Genomic DNA, 18,128 nt, shown 5'->3' with positions numbered 1-18,128 from the left:
CTTCCGTTGTACATTCAGCAGTATGAGGCCACTTCCTGTGGATACTGAATATGAATGGCTGAACTGGAAACCTGGCTTGATGCCACTTTGTCTTTTTATTTCCTGCACTTTGATTCCATGGTGAAAACCAGAATATTCTCATAACAAAAGAGAATTTTCAACTGGGACTGGGTGGGGAGCCTCTTAATGTCTTGTATGGCTCTGTTTTTATTTAATGAACCTTATTCAAACCCAGTTATTTGTCCTGGAGTGGAAAATTATGGTTGAATAAAAATCACTCAAACATTTTGCTCCATAAAAGAAACCAACACTTACAGAAGAGATGTGACAACAAAAAGCAGGTTCATAAAAGTCTGAGTTTGGTGTTAAAGAAAAATAAGATGGTGAGGAGTTGCACCAATAGTACAGTTTAATGGCTGTCTCTTTGGTGGTAGGCGTCAGTCAAAAGGATGAATTGTACTTCCTGTTTCAAGGTGACAAATTGGAATGAAAATCCTGAATTGTTTTAGATTATGGGAATTCCTACTGGCACAGTGTTGGTTACCTGACGTACTCCAGTAGGAACTACACTGTGGCATTTAAACCCTGTGTCATCAGATTGTTGCTCGACGGTAACATCTCTGTGTGTCCTGGTGTAAAGGATGCACCTCTCTGACCTTCAGTTTTGGTAAAATCAACTCATTTGTCCATAGGAGCCGTGCAGCAGCGACACTGGAGAGGTTTTCATCAACAGACTGAACTCGGGGCCGGTCGGCTGTGGCACACTGTGGTCCTCCAACCCTCTCCACCCTCTGAACCACAACCACTTCCCTCCAGTCCACAGCGGCTCCTCCAGAAGTCTGACCCAGAGCAGTAGCAGTGACGCTCTGCGACAGAACGTCTACGAAAACTTCATGCAGGAGCTGGAGACTGGCTGGAGCAGCGCCGCCAAGCAGACCGAGCTGTCGGACGGAGAGGAAGATGAAGAAGACGAGGGTGTGGAGGAGATGGATGGAGAGGTGGGAAGAGGGGCACAGCTGGACGTCCTGTTTGAGAAGGAGCAGGGCGCAGTGCGACGGGCTGGATGGCTCTCCTTCAAAGCCCTCATCACCGTCAACAAGGACAGGAAGCTGGAGCTGGTCACCCGCCGCAGGTGGAGACACTACTGGGTCACGCTGAAAGGTAAGAGACAAACACCCCCAGTACTCACACCATGTTCAGACCAGACATTCATTTAAATGAAACCAATGCTCACCTGATGGGAGGAGAAGGTTCCACGTGAGAGGATTTCCATCACACAGACTCTGTATCCATCACCTAGTGTCAGCGTAGCTTTACAGGTGATTACAGACGAGCTATGACACCATGCCACTGCTTCCTGTTACAGCCAGCACTGAACGAGAGAGAAATGATCCAGTATTTCACAAGAATAACAGATAAAAAATAAATACAAACTTTATTCTAAGTCCCCAGATTAGAGCCACTGAAAGATGGACACCGTCTAGTTTGACACTGAAGTGACTTTGTCCATCTTGACTGATCATTTTATACTTGATACTAAACAAGTGGTCATTCATTTTCCATTTTCTGGCCTGTTCCTGTGCACAGCTCACTGATCACTTTGCTGGGAAACCTGTCTCTATAGCGGGAGGTCTCGCGTCTCCACCATTAGGACGGCACAGTACCAAGTCACTGCAGCACTGCTTCTATTCAGTGGATTGTTTGTCCACCATTTGTTTGCAGTGTTGTTAACTCGAGCATCGTGGACCCGACTCCTGGTCATTTCTGATTAATATTCACAGACTCTGGGGTCACAACAATATGGCTTTACAACAAACAAGACTGAACAACTGCAGACTGATGCAGACTGGTGATTATTGTCCCCTCAGGCTGCACCCTGCTGTTTTACGAAACCTATGGGAAAACAGGCAGTGCAGAGCAGGAGCTTTCTCCTCGCTACGCCCTGCTGGCTGACGACAGCATCGTCCAGGCCGTCCCTGAGCATCCCAAGAAGGAACACGTCTTCTGTCTGAGCAACTCGTATGGAGACGTCTACCTGTTCCAGGTGAGAGCACCGCTCACTCATGGTGCACCTTTACTTTATTTGTTGTTATTTATTTCAGAGTTTGTGTGACATCACACATCAGGAAATGTATGAAAACTTGTTCAGACCCATAAAACTAACAAGTAAACTTGGTTTTAAGGTGCTGGAGTGTCTTTGAATGCATCACCAATCTGAAATCCAAAGTTATGCACAGACACGATTCCCAAACAGACTCGGTTCCTTTCAAATCTGAATCCTCTGTTTTCTCCTGATTGCTGGCTGCTCTTCTTTCCATCATCTAGTGTTGTGCTTTCTGTCCAGCACAGAACCATCAGTGTCACCACAAACATGCACACAGCCCTGAGCACACTTTGGGATTTTCTCTGCATCTACTTTGCTTGTTAAAGACTGTGTTGGCAGTTTCACAGCACTGGCACTGACATAACACACGAGACATGAGTTGTACAGTAGTAACAGTCCTACAGGCATGTTGGAGAGAGGGAGAGAGGGAGAGAGAGAGAGAAAGAGAGATGCCATTTCAGGATACAGACTTTGTTGGTAGCTGAATGGACCTGGACCTAAATGCACACAGATGAAACTGATTAGTTTTTTCATCCTGTGAATTCCTGGTATTCACGTTGTGTGTTTAGCTTCTGCTTAAGGCCACAGTGAATAAACTGGATCCAAACATGTTAATCCCAGCAGCTCTCCAACTTGACAAGCAGCAAACAGCAGGACTTGAGAGGGTCAGGGGTCACAGCTCTAATAATAGACACACCACCACATCTCCTGTGTGCTCGATGGCAGCGCCGATGTGGAGCTGTGACTAAGTAAGGAAACATTTAGCTCTGTGGTCGTTGTCCTCTGCTTTTTGCCACAAAGCACTGCTTTATTCCCAGAGTAGCTCTCACTCCTGTCAGCAGTGTTTACACACCTAGATCACACTGTGACCCATGTCCAGCACACCTCCGTGGGTCCCTGAAGGTTCACTGTAAATGTACCAAGGTGTCGAGGAGCTAAAAGGAGCAGACGATGGAGGCTGGAGGAGGGTGAAAGCTTTCTAAGGGAGTCACGACCCCCAGCTGATTACTGCAACAAATGCTGCTCTTTACAAGGCTGTTAATCCTCTGACAGGTTTCCCTCCTGAACAAAAACACCTGTCAGTGTCATGAAGTGAGAGCTGCTGTGTCAGTGACCAGAAAACACCAGCTTGTGATTCTCGGGGCCTCTGAAACAGCAGTCAGACCATCGGCGAGGTCTGAAACACGCTGCTTTCTCCTGTTTATGGCTCCTTTAAATGAAATGTTCCTTGTAAATTGTTTCCCATCATTAAATGCTCATCAACAACACCATCATTAGTCAAACTGAACTGTGAGCTTGGACGAAAGGTTTATTCTGGCAGTGGTGTGAGAATCATTTAAATGTGTAGAGAAAGTACTAATACTGTTATGTAGGCACACTCATTTCCAGTACAGTTACTGAAGTCACATTAAGTACAGAAGTATTCTCAGCAAACTGTCAAAGATCAGAGAAAAGTCCAAAAAATAAAAACTGATTTGTGTCAGAATTTAGTTTTTCTTGCCATCAGGTTTATCTGTGACTGTCCGGAGGGGCCCGACAGTTTGACTTAACAAGTTCAGACTAGCTCCACCTTGGAACTACTGCTTAGACACTGATGCATCTTAATTTATTGTCATCGATCAGTTACAGGGGCCACTTTTCTGCAAGACAAGCAGTAAGAGCTTTAGTAAATTTTGCCGACTTTTAGTTGGATTAGAGTATTTTACATTGTTGCCTTACTGTAAGTAAAGGCTGTGAGTACTCCATCCATCCCTGCAGTTTGTTACTGGGACCCCAAAGACACAGAAGCAGCATTCAGATCTTTGAGTGTCGTCATGAGCCTCAGACTCTCTCCTGTGTTTCAGCCCTCCTGCACAGTTGGCTAAACAGCTCATCATCAAACTGACTTGATGTTGTCTCTTCCTCTCAGGCCACCAACCAGACGGACCTGGAGAACTGGGTGACGGCGATCCACTCTGCGAGCGCCTCCCTGCTGGCGAAGCGTCAGGGGAAGGAGGACACACTGCGTCTGCTGCGCCGCCAGAGCCGCTCGCTGCTGCACAAGATCGACATGGACGGGAAGATGAAGAAGATGGCCGAGCTGCAGCTGTCCATCATCAAGGAGCAGAAGAACAGGAAGGCTGTGGAGACCCAGGTCAGTGTGCAACGGGACCAGCACTGCTCGTCAAAGGGGGCTGGGACATCCAGCTCAGCTCCATTAAGGTTGTTAGTGTTCTCCTGCCCGGGGTCACAGGTTCAGTTCCCCTTGGGGGCCAGTAGCTAGAGCAAGGCAGCAACACTGGAGGCACCAGAGGTTTTATACTTACTGGAGTCACCCAAACCAAAGTATTGATCCTAATCGATCAATGATTTGAGTCATTTTGAAGGAAAGACATTCTCATTGCAGCTTCTCAAATCTGAGAGTTTTCATCTTTTCCCTGTTTTAAATCATTGTAAACTGAATATGTTTGGGTTTTGGACTGTTCGTCAAAACAAAGACAAAACAAGGTGTTTGAAGATGTAGCCTAGTTATTTCCATTTGTTAGAGGAGCCGAACTAAGAGACCGAGACCAGAGTGTTGACTTAGTGTTTCCAGAGAGAAGCACATGCTCTGAATGGAGTCAGCTGGAGCCAGCATCCCGCGTCCGTCAGTGTCACTGACCTTTAAGACACTTCATCCTCCAGCCGCGGTGCAGCAGCTGCCCCTTTAGTCGAGGACTGAGACGCTGACTGTGAACCACAGCGTCACCTGGTCAGGGAGCTTTGCTGCATCACTGTCTGCCTCATTATTAGAGAATACAGAAAGACAACACAGGATGGATGCCATTCTGTAGTTAATCTCAAACTGTATAACCATTTCTAGCATGAAGTTCGAAGAGTGAACTGTATAAACTGTATGTGTTGTGCTCCTCATCCTCGGTCGCACACAGCCGCTCAGTACAACCATTTTAACCCATTTGTACATGTCTGTTACAGTTACTGCACTTCTGCAGGCTGTTTGTGTTACTTTGTCCTTCACTATGTGTCATTATCAGTTTAACATCACTACTGAGGACTGATGAAAGGAATTTCTCCCCCGCCTATCCTTCTCCGTCTCCTCCCTCTCTGACTCCTTCCCACTCTGCAGTGACTGTCCTTTCACTGTCGACCATTTGACTCCATTTTCTCACTGTTGATTCAAGTGGGAACTCGGCCGCTGCTCAGCTTCGCACGCTCATGTTCCTACTGAACTGGTTTAATTCAAGAGTCAGAAGTAGCCGTTAGCCCGCTACCATGCAGTGACCACAGACTAATACTCAGTTTGAACCATCTACTGCCCCTGTTTTCATCAGCGGTTGCAGCTTATTGTTGGAGAAGCAGAGAGTTGTAGCTGCTCTCTTCCCCTCTGTGAAGATACAGTTATAAGATACAGTATATGACCGTGTCCAGTGTTATCTGTGTTTGACCCTGTGGTATGACGCTGTGTGCAGATCCAGCAGTGGGAGCAGAACCTGGAGAAACTGCACCTGGATCTGTTCAGAATGAGATGCTATCTGTCCAGCCTGCAAGGCAGCGAGCTGCCCAACCCCAAGAGTCTCTTGGCCATGGCCAGCCGGCCTTCCAAGAGCATGCTGGGACGTCTGGGAGTCTTCTCTGTGTCATCCTTCCACGCCCTGGTAGGAAGTGCTGTCAGAGACAAGGTTACTGGTGCAGAAGGAGCGGGAGGCTTAAATATAAGCCAGCACTGTGTTTAGGTTCAGTGTGGAGCAGCAGGTCTCAAATATCCTGGGTGCTGAAATGTCCAGCTACCTTAAAAGCAGCAATAAAGCTTTGTCAGCTATTTGTATCCTGCTTTGTAGAAGTCTTGCTGGTAGCTGCTGTAACAGAAGTGGACCTGCTCTATCTCCTCAGGTGTGCAGTCGAGATGAGGCGAGGCTGAGGAGGTGGGGTCGGTCTCTGTCAAGCCACAGGAGGAGGGGGCTGCCATCCTCTCTGAGGGCTCTGCATGGACAGAGGAGACGCAGCAGGGACAACAGACACTCCGCCTCCCGGGTAACACACCACACACTCCTTGTGCACCAGTAGCATGGTGATGGACTCATTTCTAAGACCTTACATTTGAGCAGCTTCACCAAACTGACATGTCCAGCAGCTACATCGCCCTGTAAAAGGTCCACTTGTTTCAAGTTTGTTGTTACCTCATTTATCAGCACTTCTTTCTGTGTAACAGTGACGTTAAGACCCTTCAGGCTCCCTCTTGATGAAGAGCGAGTTATTTTAAGCCTCTGAGCGTCTAAGGAGGAGGATAAACCTGTCAGCTCCTCTGAAGATTTATTATGTCTCAGTGTTTTGACAGGCAGATGCTGTGCGCTCCTCTGCACGCCGACTGCTCTGTGTTGGCTCACAGTCTCTCCCAGTGTAAACTCAGATTTATAGACACTGGAAACAGCTACAGGACTGGGAGGATCCCCTCCTGCCTCCCAGCCAGGCACCGATACTACTTCAGTGATCTGTGTGAATCCATTGTAGTCTCTCTGACACTCTCCTCTGTGGCCAAAAGTCTGTGGACATCTGTTTTGAGTTAGTCAGCTGGGACATTCCTGCAGCAGTCACCACATTTTGCTGAAGTTTGTCTCCACCCCTTGGGAAAAAATGTAAAACCGCCATAACAACATAAACACAGAGATAAAGTGGAGTCAGACTGTAAGTAGTAGGTAACACCGACTTCATGGATTTAACTGAAGCATAACTCAGCATGAAAATACTAAAAGCTGAAGGAGTCTGCGTAGCTGACTTGTTCCCCATGAGGACTCATGGCCGAGCTGTGACTCCATATCCAGCTTGTTGCAGAAGCCGGTGAAGTGTAGCCTGGTCAATGCAGTGTGCTGCCACCTGTCGCCCTCTGACTCCCCGAAGAGCGAGGAGGACAAAGACAGGGGGGCGGATGATTGTTTGGCGAGCCAGCTGTTACACAGGAAGGAGGGAGGAGGAGGGGGAGGGTGTTTGAGGATTAAAAGGTCCGAGAGCCTTCTATTCTCCCAGAATTCCTTTGTCCCCGAGTGTTAATCCATCTATAGAGGCAGAAAGCGGCTCCGCCACCTCCTCTTCTCTCCACATGACCTCCCCTCCTGCTGTCACATGACCTCCGCCTCCTTTCTTCTCCTGCTCTTCTTCCCTTTTTACCATCTTCCTCCCAACATGATGTCTCCTCTGTGTCCTGCTGCTGCTTCATCTGCACTTTGCATCATTTACTCCTTTCATCATAATTTCTCCTCCTCTCTTCTTCTGATGTACAAGCAAAGATAAAACAAACTGTCTTTGATGGTGCGTTCAAATGCTGGTGAGAGGTTGGTTTCTTAAATGTATTTTTTGTTTTACTCACTGTTTTATGTATTAGTTTTATTTATTTGATTCTTTTGAGCTGAGTGGCTTTTTATAATCCACTGATCATGAGCCCTGTGTTCAGAATGCTGATAACAACCTGCAGCTCAAGCTTTTTGTAGTTTTTAATTTTTTTGCTTTATATTTGAAAAAATACTTACTGAATTTCACCTGCTGCTACATTGTGTGTCATAAAAACACATCTGAATGTTTCCTCCTGCAGAGGCTTGACTGTGTATCCAAACACAGGGAGGCGGCGCCCTCCACTGGACATCCTGCGGCTCCGCAGGTGTGTTCACTGACTCCTTCACCTACGTGTTGTTCTCCTAATGAGGCTCTGAATACAGAAACTCTGATGCATTCACATGATTCAGACACAGATTAGGTTTAAATCAGTTAACACAATCATCAGTGACAGAACGAACGACCTCTTTCCTCTTGTCATCTGTGCTGTTCAGGTGTGTGATGAGCTGCACGTTTCAGCCCTCGCTGCTTTCACGCTGCACATCTGTCGACCAGATGCTGCAAAAGACTTTGGTAAGAAACAGCTGCCGTACACGTGCTGGGATAAACAGAACCATAACTGGGAGGAGAGCGCTGTTTGGTGGAAACCTTGCAGAATCTTCAGTCACTACCTTTGTCAAATAAACTGACATTTGATCATTTATTGTCTTTTTGGCCTCATTTTCATCATTTTTTAGGTGCATCAGTGTGTATCTTGTTAACTTTCTGGGGTTTTGTGTGTAAATAATACAAACGAGTATTAAATGTGTTGTTGTCTTGTGACCCTACAGGTTTTGCGGTGACCGGTCACGTGGACGGAGCAGGGAAGAGTCACGTGTATGTGAGCGAGGTCGACCCACTGGGACCGTCTGCCAGAGAAGGTCAGACGCCTGGGTCTGATGTCGGATTTCGTTTTGTTTACGTAGAGCAAACAGTCATGATGTCATGCTGACACAGGGTTTGGCTCTGTTTCCCATCAGGCCTCAGGGCCGGAGACGAGGTCCTGGTGGTGAATGAGACCGCTGTATCCAGACTGGACCTGGACCTGATGCAGAGTCTCTTCAGCCACCAAAAGCTCCAGCTGCTCCTCAGGAGAGACGAGTCACCTGACCCCGAGGAGCCCACCGCCATCTGGCCAGAACCAAGAGATCCTGCAGACCCCCGCCTGCCCCCAGCCCCCCCAAACCTCCAGACATGGACCACAGGTACGAAAGCCACTGGGAGCGATTTAAGCATTCAGATTTACAAACACCAGTATAAGTTAGTTTGTCATCTCACATGAAACTCAGAGTAACATGTTTACAGTAAGTGACAAAAATCTTTCATTAAATACTCTGAACCTCCTGCATTGTTGATTTTCAAAATAAAAGACTAAAAAAACAGATGAGCAGTGTAGTAATACAACAATATATTTAATATTTCTGGTGTTTTTATGTGATGTACTGTATATGGGACTCTATGTAATCTTGTTTTTTAGATCCAAAATTTTTGGCATTTTGCCATCATTTTATTGACAGAAGAGTGGTGGTGGTGTGGGGGGGGGTAATTACATCTGAGGCCTCCAGCTGGACTTAGGCTTTCACAGACAAACCCCCATCAGGAGCTCCAGTTGCGGGTGAATTTAGTTTTAAATGAAAGGCTTTTATTCTGAAGGTGGGTCAGTGCTCAGTCAGCTACAGTTAAAGCAGCTGCACAGAGGTATTCCCCCCAGGGAATTCTGGGAAACCTACCTGCAGAACTGATAAAGTAAACCATCAGTCTCTGGTTTTTGTAGCATTTGATCAGTAATAATTGCTGTGAAGTGAATTTCTTCACAAGCAGCTTCAGCTTGATGCAGCAGTTTGTCTCCATCTGTGTGGTTGTTGCTTTCATGATGAACGTGTCGATTTCTAAAGGGGGAAGTGAGACTTTAGTCTCAGTGAGGAGGTCACAGTGCAGCTGAAGAACAACATCTGTCTCTTTACACATTCAGACTCTCATCTTGTTGATCTCACAGACTGTCCATCACTCGCCACTGATGAAGCTCCAGACGCCGTGCTGCCTCCTGTTTTTGATGACGTATGGACGAGGACGTCTGAGGAAGCCGAGCCCTCGGCACAGGTAGACTTCAATCCGGGTTCTGAGGTGGCACCTGGAAAATGTGGGTGGGGATTAATTTGTTTTTCCCTTTTTGTTTCTGTTTCTCCTTGTTTCCTTCATTTCTTCCTTTGGCTTTGTCACCTTTAATGTACATAACAGTTTTGGAAGGAGCTGATAAATGATGTCAGCTGGGCATAAAAATCTAATCAAATGCATCATTTTCCTGCTTTCTGCTGCAGCAGCACTGGTTCTGAAGTGACCAGTAGGTCGTGGTGGCTAAGGTTAGCAACCTCAGATAGACGCTGCGGTGTCACTGACAGAACAAGATTCTTCTCTACCACTGTTCCTCTTCAGTCGCCAGTTTACTTAGACGCCCCTCCTGTGTCCATGTCTCTCACTTTCTTCTCCTTTAATTCATATTTCTGTCACTTTTCATGTGAACAGCTGAGGTCAGAAGTAGCTTCCTGTGTGGCCGCTCAGAGCAGCACTAGTCCTTTCCTGCCACAGTGTGACAGTGACACTGGTTTAATGGTGACCGTTACTCTGTAGTTCCTGTATGTGGCTGTTTAAAACATTTAAAGTAGCTGCTGTTCCAGCTTGTGTAGCTGCAGAAATCTTTTCCCACAATCCTCTGCTTCCTGAAGCTCAGACACCCTGTGTGTCACGTGACCTGTGATCAGGCTGATAATCCGGATTTACACCTTCAGGAGACTTCAGTTTGTGAAGTCGGAGCACAGGGGATTAATGGCGTCCACTCGGAGATGTTGTTCCTGACGGCTGCTCCTCTGGTGCTGGAGGAGGCGACTTCTGACCTCTGGTCATGGGCGCTCTGTGCTGGGTGCTGCCGCTGGAGGAGGAGGAGGAGGGAGGGCAGGAGTTCCCCGGTGTGGGGTTGCTAGAGCGGCTGGTGGGGCTGCTGGACGAGGCGGCCTGCTGCCTGAGCTGCCAGTGGCCCGCCAACGGCCTGGTGCTGCTGATGAACACACACAGAGCACGGCACAGGTTGGGCACTGACAGAGATGTTAGATCCTGGTGCGCACAAGGCATCAGCACTGCTGCTGTGCGTGGAAGTGCACATCAGAGTCCTGGTGTCCAGGTTAGTACTAGTGTCCAGCTGCGTGATTCTCTGCCTGATCTTCACTGTCCACACTGTGGGAGGTGGTGTTCGACCTCACCTCACAGTTAAGATCTGTTTAGGATGAGTGTGGAGTCTGGTAAGGTTCTGGTTCCAGCTTGGTTTGTAGTTTGTTAGTTTTTTTACAGTGTGATAAATACGAAGTGACGAGAGAAAGAACTACAACCTGGAGCCGACGTACCATAGGCTGTACTACTGTCTCCCCTCAACACTGAACTTAATGTGACATTATAGAAGGAACATTAAACTAATCAACTCAACCTAAGACCTATTCAAATCATATAAAGACCTTTAGAGACTTTTGAGGCCAAATCTTCAGAGTAGTGGACCAGCAGCAGCCCCATGAGACACGTGACCCATGCTCAGTTCAGTCCAGGTCTGTAACGTGAGGACAGATGTGAACATCGGGGCTAATAGAGACATTTTACTGGTCTGGGCGCAGTGCTCTCTGCTGGTGCAGCCCTGAATGAGGCCAAGGTTTAAACCAACCAGTCTCCTCATCCATCATCATAATCTGTGCTGCCAGCTGCTAATACGCTGCTGCCAGGCTGATAAATGCAGAGCTGCGGTGCGCTCACCCTGCGGCTGCCAAGCTTTTAGTAACTATCAAGGACGCCTCACTTTACCTTCCTGGAGGACTGAGTCTGATCCCGTGCACGCTCTGAATCTCCACGCTCCCTCTGAGATTAAATGTTCTGACTATTTTAAACCATTCACACAGTGCAGCACAGAGAAAAGGAGCATGTCATCACACCAGAGCTGCTTCAAGTGCCAGCAAAACAACAAAGTCACTAGAAAATCACTATGTTGGTGACACTGCCCTCAGCATCCTTGTCTGCCCCAGTCTTGGCCTTTGACCTCTATAAGATGACTTTGATGCTGCTGCAAGCTTTGACCAGTTTCTAAAAGTAGGACAATTCTGTTTTGTCACAAAGTGGATCGGTGGTGAGTGATTGGATCATCAGACTGATCACTTTCTCCCCCCAGAACATGGAGCCAGTGTACTCGCTCTACCAGACGTTCCCAAAAGGCCGAGCGGCAGAGGTTGATGCTCCTCAGAACCCGTACAGCCGAGAAGTCGGCCTGCAGCCTGTGAATCATGCCCATCTGAGTGTGTGTCAGCGTTTGCGTAAAGTTATCCAGGAGCTGGTCGACACCGAGAAGTCCTACGTCAAGGTCAGTGCTACTGTAGTCAGAGAGAGTACTGCTGAGTATTACTGCTGAGTATTACTGATGGTACAGCAGTACTGCTGAGTATTACTGCTGAGTATCACAAAGGTACAGTAGTACTGCTCCTACAAACCAGGACATGGGGGGAAGATTGAGCCGAGTCCAGAGTCACTGCAGTTTGGTTTTTAACTCTGTTCAGAACAGATCCTGCTGCTGTTTTATCTTAAGTGTCATTATAATAATAAACCACTTTTACTTGGTAAAACAGACGTTACACAGTCAGACCGTGGTCATGAATCAGTTTTAACATGGAGGTGGACGTTATTCTGAATTTACCCTGTGAACAACCTGTGTGCAGGCTTTTCTACTGTTTACATTGAGGCTAGAAGTAAAGCCAGGTTCCAGAAGTCTTAATTCATATTTACACTTATGGTGTGTATCATTTGTCACACACTAACATGTGCAACTTTCTGTACCTTTCTTCCAGTTTTGTAACCAGTAAAATGTTTTTTATACATTTGTCCTTTTCACTTTCCCTCATTTAATGCATATATGTATAGTGCACATATTGAGCATATTTACTGCATGTGGTGTCGTCTCTGCCAGGACCTGCTGTGTCTGTTCGACTTGTACCTGACGCCGCTGCAGCAGCAGACCTTCCTGAGTAAAGACGAGGTTGGTACAGAAACAGATGGCGCCTGGCGACGCTTCACTGCCGCTGTCTCTGACACTGTCTCTGACACTGTCTCTCCCGCAGATGGAGGCGCTGTTCGGCAGTCTGCCCGAGATGCTGGACTTCCAGAGAGTTTTCCTCCAAACACTGGAGGAAAGAATCGCCTTGTGTCCGAACTTTAGCAGCCTGGACACACCAGAGTTGTTCAAGGTGAAGGTTCTTCTTCTGCTCTCTGTTTCAACCCATTTTCACCTGGTTCAGTCAATTTAATGGATCTTCTTTGTACAATTTATTTTTCTTCCCTGTTTGTTTCCTTTTTCTATTTGTTTTTTATTTAAATTGTGTGTTTATTATTTAGTTTTTTCAGTTTTAGTTTAACTGTTTAAATTCTCAGCTCCTTTATTTTGTGAAGCCCCTTGAGCTACGTGTTATGTATGAAAAGTGCCTTATTATTATTTTATTTTAGTCCTGACTGTACCTGTGCACCGTGCCACAACACTACATCAGTGTTCAGCCGTCGGTTTATGTGTCTCTGACTTTTTGTTCATCTTGTTGCTGCAGTGCATCATTTCTTTCTTTCTTGAACTTCTCAAAGTTTTCACACCTTCTGTTTTTCAGAAGCTGCTCTTCTCGGTGGGAGGATCTTTTCTCTACTATGCCGACCACTTCAAGCTCTACAGCGGCTTCTGTGCCAACCACATCAAAGTCCAGAAAGTCCTGGAGAGAGGTGAGGCTCCTGTTTGTCACTGTCTACAGCAACACAACTTCCCTGTAAACTCAACATTTATTCAGCCGGCTTATTTGGTCAATAATCTGAATCGGTCCCAGCTCGTCCTCGTGTAGCAGCAGATCCAGAGTCAGTTCACATTAATGTAGTGAAGTAAAACCCTGAGCAGTCAGAACCTGGAAGAGGAACCTAATCACTAATCTCTCATGTGGCTCCCGCAGCGAAGACAGACACGGCTTTCAAACAGTTCCTGGAGGCGAGGAATCCGACCAATCAGCACTCGTCCTCTCTGGAGTCATACCTGATCAAACCTGTTCAGAGAGTCCTGAAGTATCCACTGCTGCTCAGAGAGCTGGTGTCCCTGACGGACCCTGAGAGCCCTGAGCATGCACACCTGGCAGGTACACAACACATGACAGGCGCAGGTCACCACACAGCACAGCCTGCAGAGGGTGCTAGTTATTTTGTGTGGTCGTTGTATGAACTGACTCCTGCTGTGTCCACTCAGACGCCCTCAGAGCAATGGAGAAGGTGGCGAGTCACATCAACGAGATGCAGAAAATCTATGAGGACTATGGCTCGGTGTTCGACCAGCTGGCGGCGGAGAAGAGCACACCTGACAAACAGGTATCTCACCTTTGATGTTTTAATGTGAGTCAGTAAATCAAGAAACTGCTCACAAACATCCCAACTATACACAGGCAGCCAGAATAGAAACGGACCAAACCTGTGTCCGACTCTGACTCTGGTGCCGACGCTGAGCCAGACCTGGTCCAGCTGCTGTCAACCAGGAGACGCTCAGCTCGGTTCTGGGTTGGTCCTCAGGTGTCAGCACTATGTACATGCAGATGCAGTGAGTGACAGTAAAAGGAACGATTGTTTTTGCTCCGACTCCCAGGTGACAGAGATCTCAATGGGGGAGTTTCTGGTCCATTCCTCGGTGGTCTGGCTGAACCCTCTGCCATGTCTGGGCCGCCTGAGGAAAGAGCCGGAGCTCACGCTGTTCGGTAGGTCCACGTTCACTGGCTTGTACAACACATCACACGTTTGCTGACATGAATTCTCACCACTCACATGTCTCCTGGTGTCTGAGCTCCTCGGTGAACTGGTTCTTCTGGACGATGTCAGGGTCCAGTTCACCAGGCTGTCCGGCAGCAGGGACGGGGTGTGTGCAGACTGACGCTGTGCTGCTTCTGTTGTGTCCACAGTGTTTAAACGAGCCGTCATCCTGGTTTATCGTGACAATGGCAAACTGAAGAAGAGGATGGTGAGTGCACGTTTTAACCAGCAATGTCACCTCGAGACTGAAAACAACAGTGTGGCACTAAAACTTAGCAGAGTAGCCAGAGGAGTGTCCTGAGCTTCTGGCCTCAGCGTGGGAAACCCAGAGTGGCGTTTCAGATGTGACTCCAGATTGAAGTCTTCCACGGTGTAAATGTCTAGATGTGTATTTTGACTCGGGTTCAGTATCAGCAGAGGGTCCGCTCAGACTTCAACACGTATGTATACGAGAGCGTTGACATATTGATAACTGAACAAACTAAGGACGATGAAAACGAACAAAGTGAATAAACAGTCTGACACTGAAAAGTCAGTTTACTGTATATTGTGGATTCCAAACTGAAAATCAGTTGTTGGCTGTTTGTGTTTAACAAAATGCTGCTGTCGACAGAAAACTATTCACGTACTATTCAAATATTTGTGTTATCTCATCCTGTTTTTACTGAGATGTGTGTGCCTTTGTTTTACTTACATCATGAGGACCGAAACCTGTTAACACACTCACACTGTGGGTACTCGGCCATCCTTATGGGGACCAGAAGCTAGTTCCCATAAGAAAATCACTGACCTTTAGAGTGGCAACATGGTTTAGGGTTAGGATGAGGTTAGGTTAAGTGTTAGGGTCAGGGTTAGGTGATAGGCAAGTAGTGGTTATGGTTAAGGTTAGGATAAGTCTTTATAAACTGAACTGAATGTTCCTGATGACCATTTTCCAAATCGTCCATCACTTTTTTTTTTATTGATCTCCTTCCTTCACAAACACACGTTGTCATTTTGTTTGCTTTATTGTAATATTTTATTCTGCACTATATTTATTTGAATTCTTCAGTCTTGGAGAGCTGCTACAGGTCTTTATTTAAATGAAAACTAACATACCCGCCTGAGGTTTCTGAGAAATGAGACACTGCTCTCAGAGCTTCACGACTTATTTAAAAGGCAGGAAAAACGACTTTATTCATTTCTGGATTTAACTTGTGTCTTTCTGTGGGACAGACCGGCTCCCGCTCAGCTGATTTGGACCCCTTCAGGTTCCGCTGGTTAATCCCAGTTTCAGCAGTTCAAGTCAGACCGGCCGGCGTCACAGGTCAGTGACCCGCCGCACGCAGTTCTCCAGCAGGTGGCGCTGCGCTGCAGCTGCTCTCTGACTGACCTGTGTGTGTTTTCAGGCTCGGAGAACCCGTGTGTGTGGGAGCTGGTCCACAGCAGGTCGGAGGTGGAGGGGCGGCCGGAAACGGTGTTCCAGCTCTGCAGCAGGTAACGCGCTCCACGTGGACGCGCCTCCCTTGAGTCTGATCCCAGCAAGAAGCGTGTGTGCGTGGTCATGGAGTGAGCGCTTAAAACTGGTGTGACTGTCCATATTCAAGCTGTGCATGTTTAGTCTTGTGCACAGGCCCCAGTGACACAACCTGCTTCACTAACACGTGTACGTATAGTGCGCATATCTGTGTGTTTCACTTTTAAACCATCCTAGAGAGGACATTTCTGCAGTGTGCCACGCTTTGGCCGGTCCTCGGTGTTAGAGGAAAAGTTTGATCAGTGGATTAATAACAAATATCAGATTAATATTGATCATATTGTGTCAGTATTTATGGAAAAAAACAAACATAAAAAGTCTGTGGTTCCTGCTTCTCCTTCTACAGGTTTAGTGTCAACTGAACATCTTTGTTGATCAGACCAAACCTGCAGCTCTGCCAGATGTTTTTCTTGGTTAGCTGCAGCCCCGCCACCTGACCTGACCTCTGTCTGTGTTTCAGTGGTCTGGAGGCGAAGGCCGGCGTGCTGCGAGCTCTGCGCTCCGTGCTCAGAGAGCAGGTGCCCGTCAGCTCCCCGAGGAGAACCCGGCTGTCGACGGCAGAGAGGAGCAGCTCCTGGAGGAGGAGGCAGCAGCGACGTTGCTCCGACACCCAGAGCACGGCTCGCCATCCGTCGGAGGAGAGCTGCAGACCTGACGGTGCTCTGCTGGCAGAGACCTGCTCGGAGCCTCTGCTGCCCAGCCACACTGCTGACCCTGCAGGGAGGAGGGCCAGGCTCTGCTCCCTGACCAACGACCTGGAGGCTCAGCTGCAGAGGCTGAACTTCACCGAGGACGAGGCAGAGCAGAGCAGGAACGAGGAGCAGAGCCGCAGCTCCAGGTCGTGGCGCGGCCCTGGAGGAGACCTGCTGGAGCGAGACTTCAGCGTCCAGAGCCTGAGCTCCATGATCAACGAAGACTGTTTCTATGACACCGTGCAGGCGATGCAGGAGACGGCTGTTCCCAACTGCGGGTCTGAAGCGAAACTCCAGCAGACTGAAGCTAACACATTGCAGAGCATACATCCACCAAACCGCGGCAGCCAGGGACAAACTGAAGTCCTAACCCTGCTCAGCTGAGACCTGAGTTTCTGCACCTGTGGGACACTTGTATGAACCATCACACTGAGGTGTTCCTGTACAGGTGAACACTGATGATGGACGCTGAGAAAACAGTCTTGTCACTACACTTTCGGGTAGCGGGCCGTCTGATTGGCTGCGGGTTGGACACCGACCTCTGGAGGCGACACCTCCAGGTGGTTTCTGGTTGACCATCAGAGGTCTGGACCCCGTTCGCTCACTTGTGGGGAATGTATTTCAGTTTCCTTTTAATGTTCTCGTCACTGTTCGTCAGCGCAAACATCTGAACCAGCTGCTGACACGCAGCAATGAAACCCACGTGAAAACAAACCGATGTCAAAGGGTCTAAACAGCCGCCGGGTCGATAAACATGACCAGAACCGGGTCTTAGGGACGCACCAAGAAACTTGGGAACAATTTGAACAAATCTGTAATGAAGGTCCCAACGTTGCTGTAGAACAGTGAAAACTTTAAAGCATCACGATTTAAAAAGGAGGACGTGGACATTTGGGGTAAACGCTGCAACATGATGAGATAATTTCATGAGAAAAAGATTTGAATACTGGTGAGAACAGTCACTTTATTCTGTTGCAGCTTTTCCTCCTAAAACTACTGGATATTGTCTTGTAGAATAATGACTCTCCCCTTTTGAAATTAGGACTTAAATTCTTAAAATAAGATTTTTCACTTCTCAAACTTCTGTCCTTATTTCTGAAAAATGTGACTTTTTAAACTAAAATCAAACCTTTATTTTGGAAAAACATTTAGTCATTACATAATCCCTTTATTCTTGAATTCTTAATGAATTAAATGTTCCTAACTTATTCACATGAATTTTCATTATTACAATTTTATAAATATTGTGCAACTTTTTAATCAAATTTTCATAAGACTTGCAAAGTAGTTTTATCTTTAGTCTTTATTCTTGAAATACCAACATTTCCTCTGAAAAACCTCTCAGGAGATTTTGTATATTTTTAATCTGTTACTTTTCCTTCCTTCCTTTTTAAATTGTACCCGTTTTTTTCCTCCTGACGTTTCACTGATTGTTCTAACATTCTGTTTGACTTTACTGTTTTTAGGATTAAGTTTTATTTTAAAAATCTCAGACTTTTTTCTCCAAAAAGTATCTTATTATTATTTCATCTCCTAAAAGTCCAACTTTGTTGTCTGCTGTAACATCACAGCTGCTCCTTCCAGTATGTTTGGACGCGGTCCGTGACCAGAGCGCACGGCCCTGGACGTT

The 18,128-nt window shown here is 47.1% G+C and overlaps 1 protein-coding gene across 1 annotated transcript in view; it reads left to right on the top strand.

Moving 5' to 3' along the window:
* The window catches only part of LOC109953277 (T-lymphoma invasion and metastasis-inducing protein 2-like), a 34,969-nt gene extending 17,319 nt beyond the window's left edge, over positions 1-17,650 (top strand). Inside the window, 21 exon segments of the mRNA XM_020588704.1 lie at positions 693-1,161; positions 1,869-2,044; positions 4,014-4,238; positions 5,554-5,739; positions 5,975-6,115; positions 7,668-7,733; positions 7,903-7,981; positions 8,239-8,328; positions 8,428-8,652; positions 9,444-9,547; positions 11,649-11,837; positions 12,438-12,506; positions 12,589-12,714; positions 13,123-13,231; positions 13,453-13,632; positions 13,740-13,858; positions 14,130-14,238; positions 14,440-14,498; positions 15,506-15,596; positions 15,679-15,766; positions 16,267-17,650. Coding sequence (XP_020444360.1) covers positions 693-1,161; positions 1,869-2,044; positions 4,014-4,238; positions 5,554-5,739; positions 5,975-6,115; positions 7,668-7,733; positions 7,903-7,981; positions 8,239-8,328; positions 8,428-8,652; positions 9,444-9,547; positions 11,649-11,837; positions 12,438-12,506; positions 12,589-12,714; positions 13,123-13,231; positions 13,453-13,632; positions 13,740-13,858; positions 14,130-14,238; positions 14,440-14,498; positions 15,506-15,596; positions 15,679-15,766; positions 16,267-16,882 — 3,516 coding nt within the window. The 3' untranslated portion in view covers positions 16,883-17,650.
* The last annotated feature ends 478 nt before the right edge of the window (positions 17,651-18,128 follow it).

The sequence above is a fragment of the Monopterus albus genome, unplaced genomic scaffold, assembly GCF_001952655.1.
Source record: "Monopterus albus unplaced genomic scaffold, M_albus_1.0 scaffold600.1, whole genome shotgun sequence".
NCBI classification, from domain to species: Eukaryota; Metazoa; Chordata; class Actinopteri; order Synbranchiformes; family Synbranchidae; genus Monopterus; species Monopterus albus.
The sequence above is the reverse complement of the archived record's forward strand: the minus strand, read 5'-3'. Positions and strand labels throughout refer to the sequence as shown.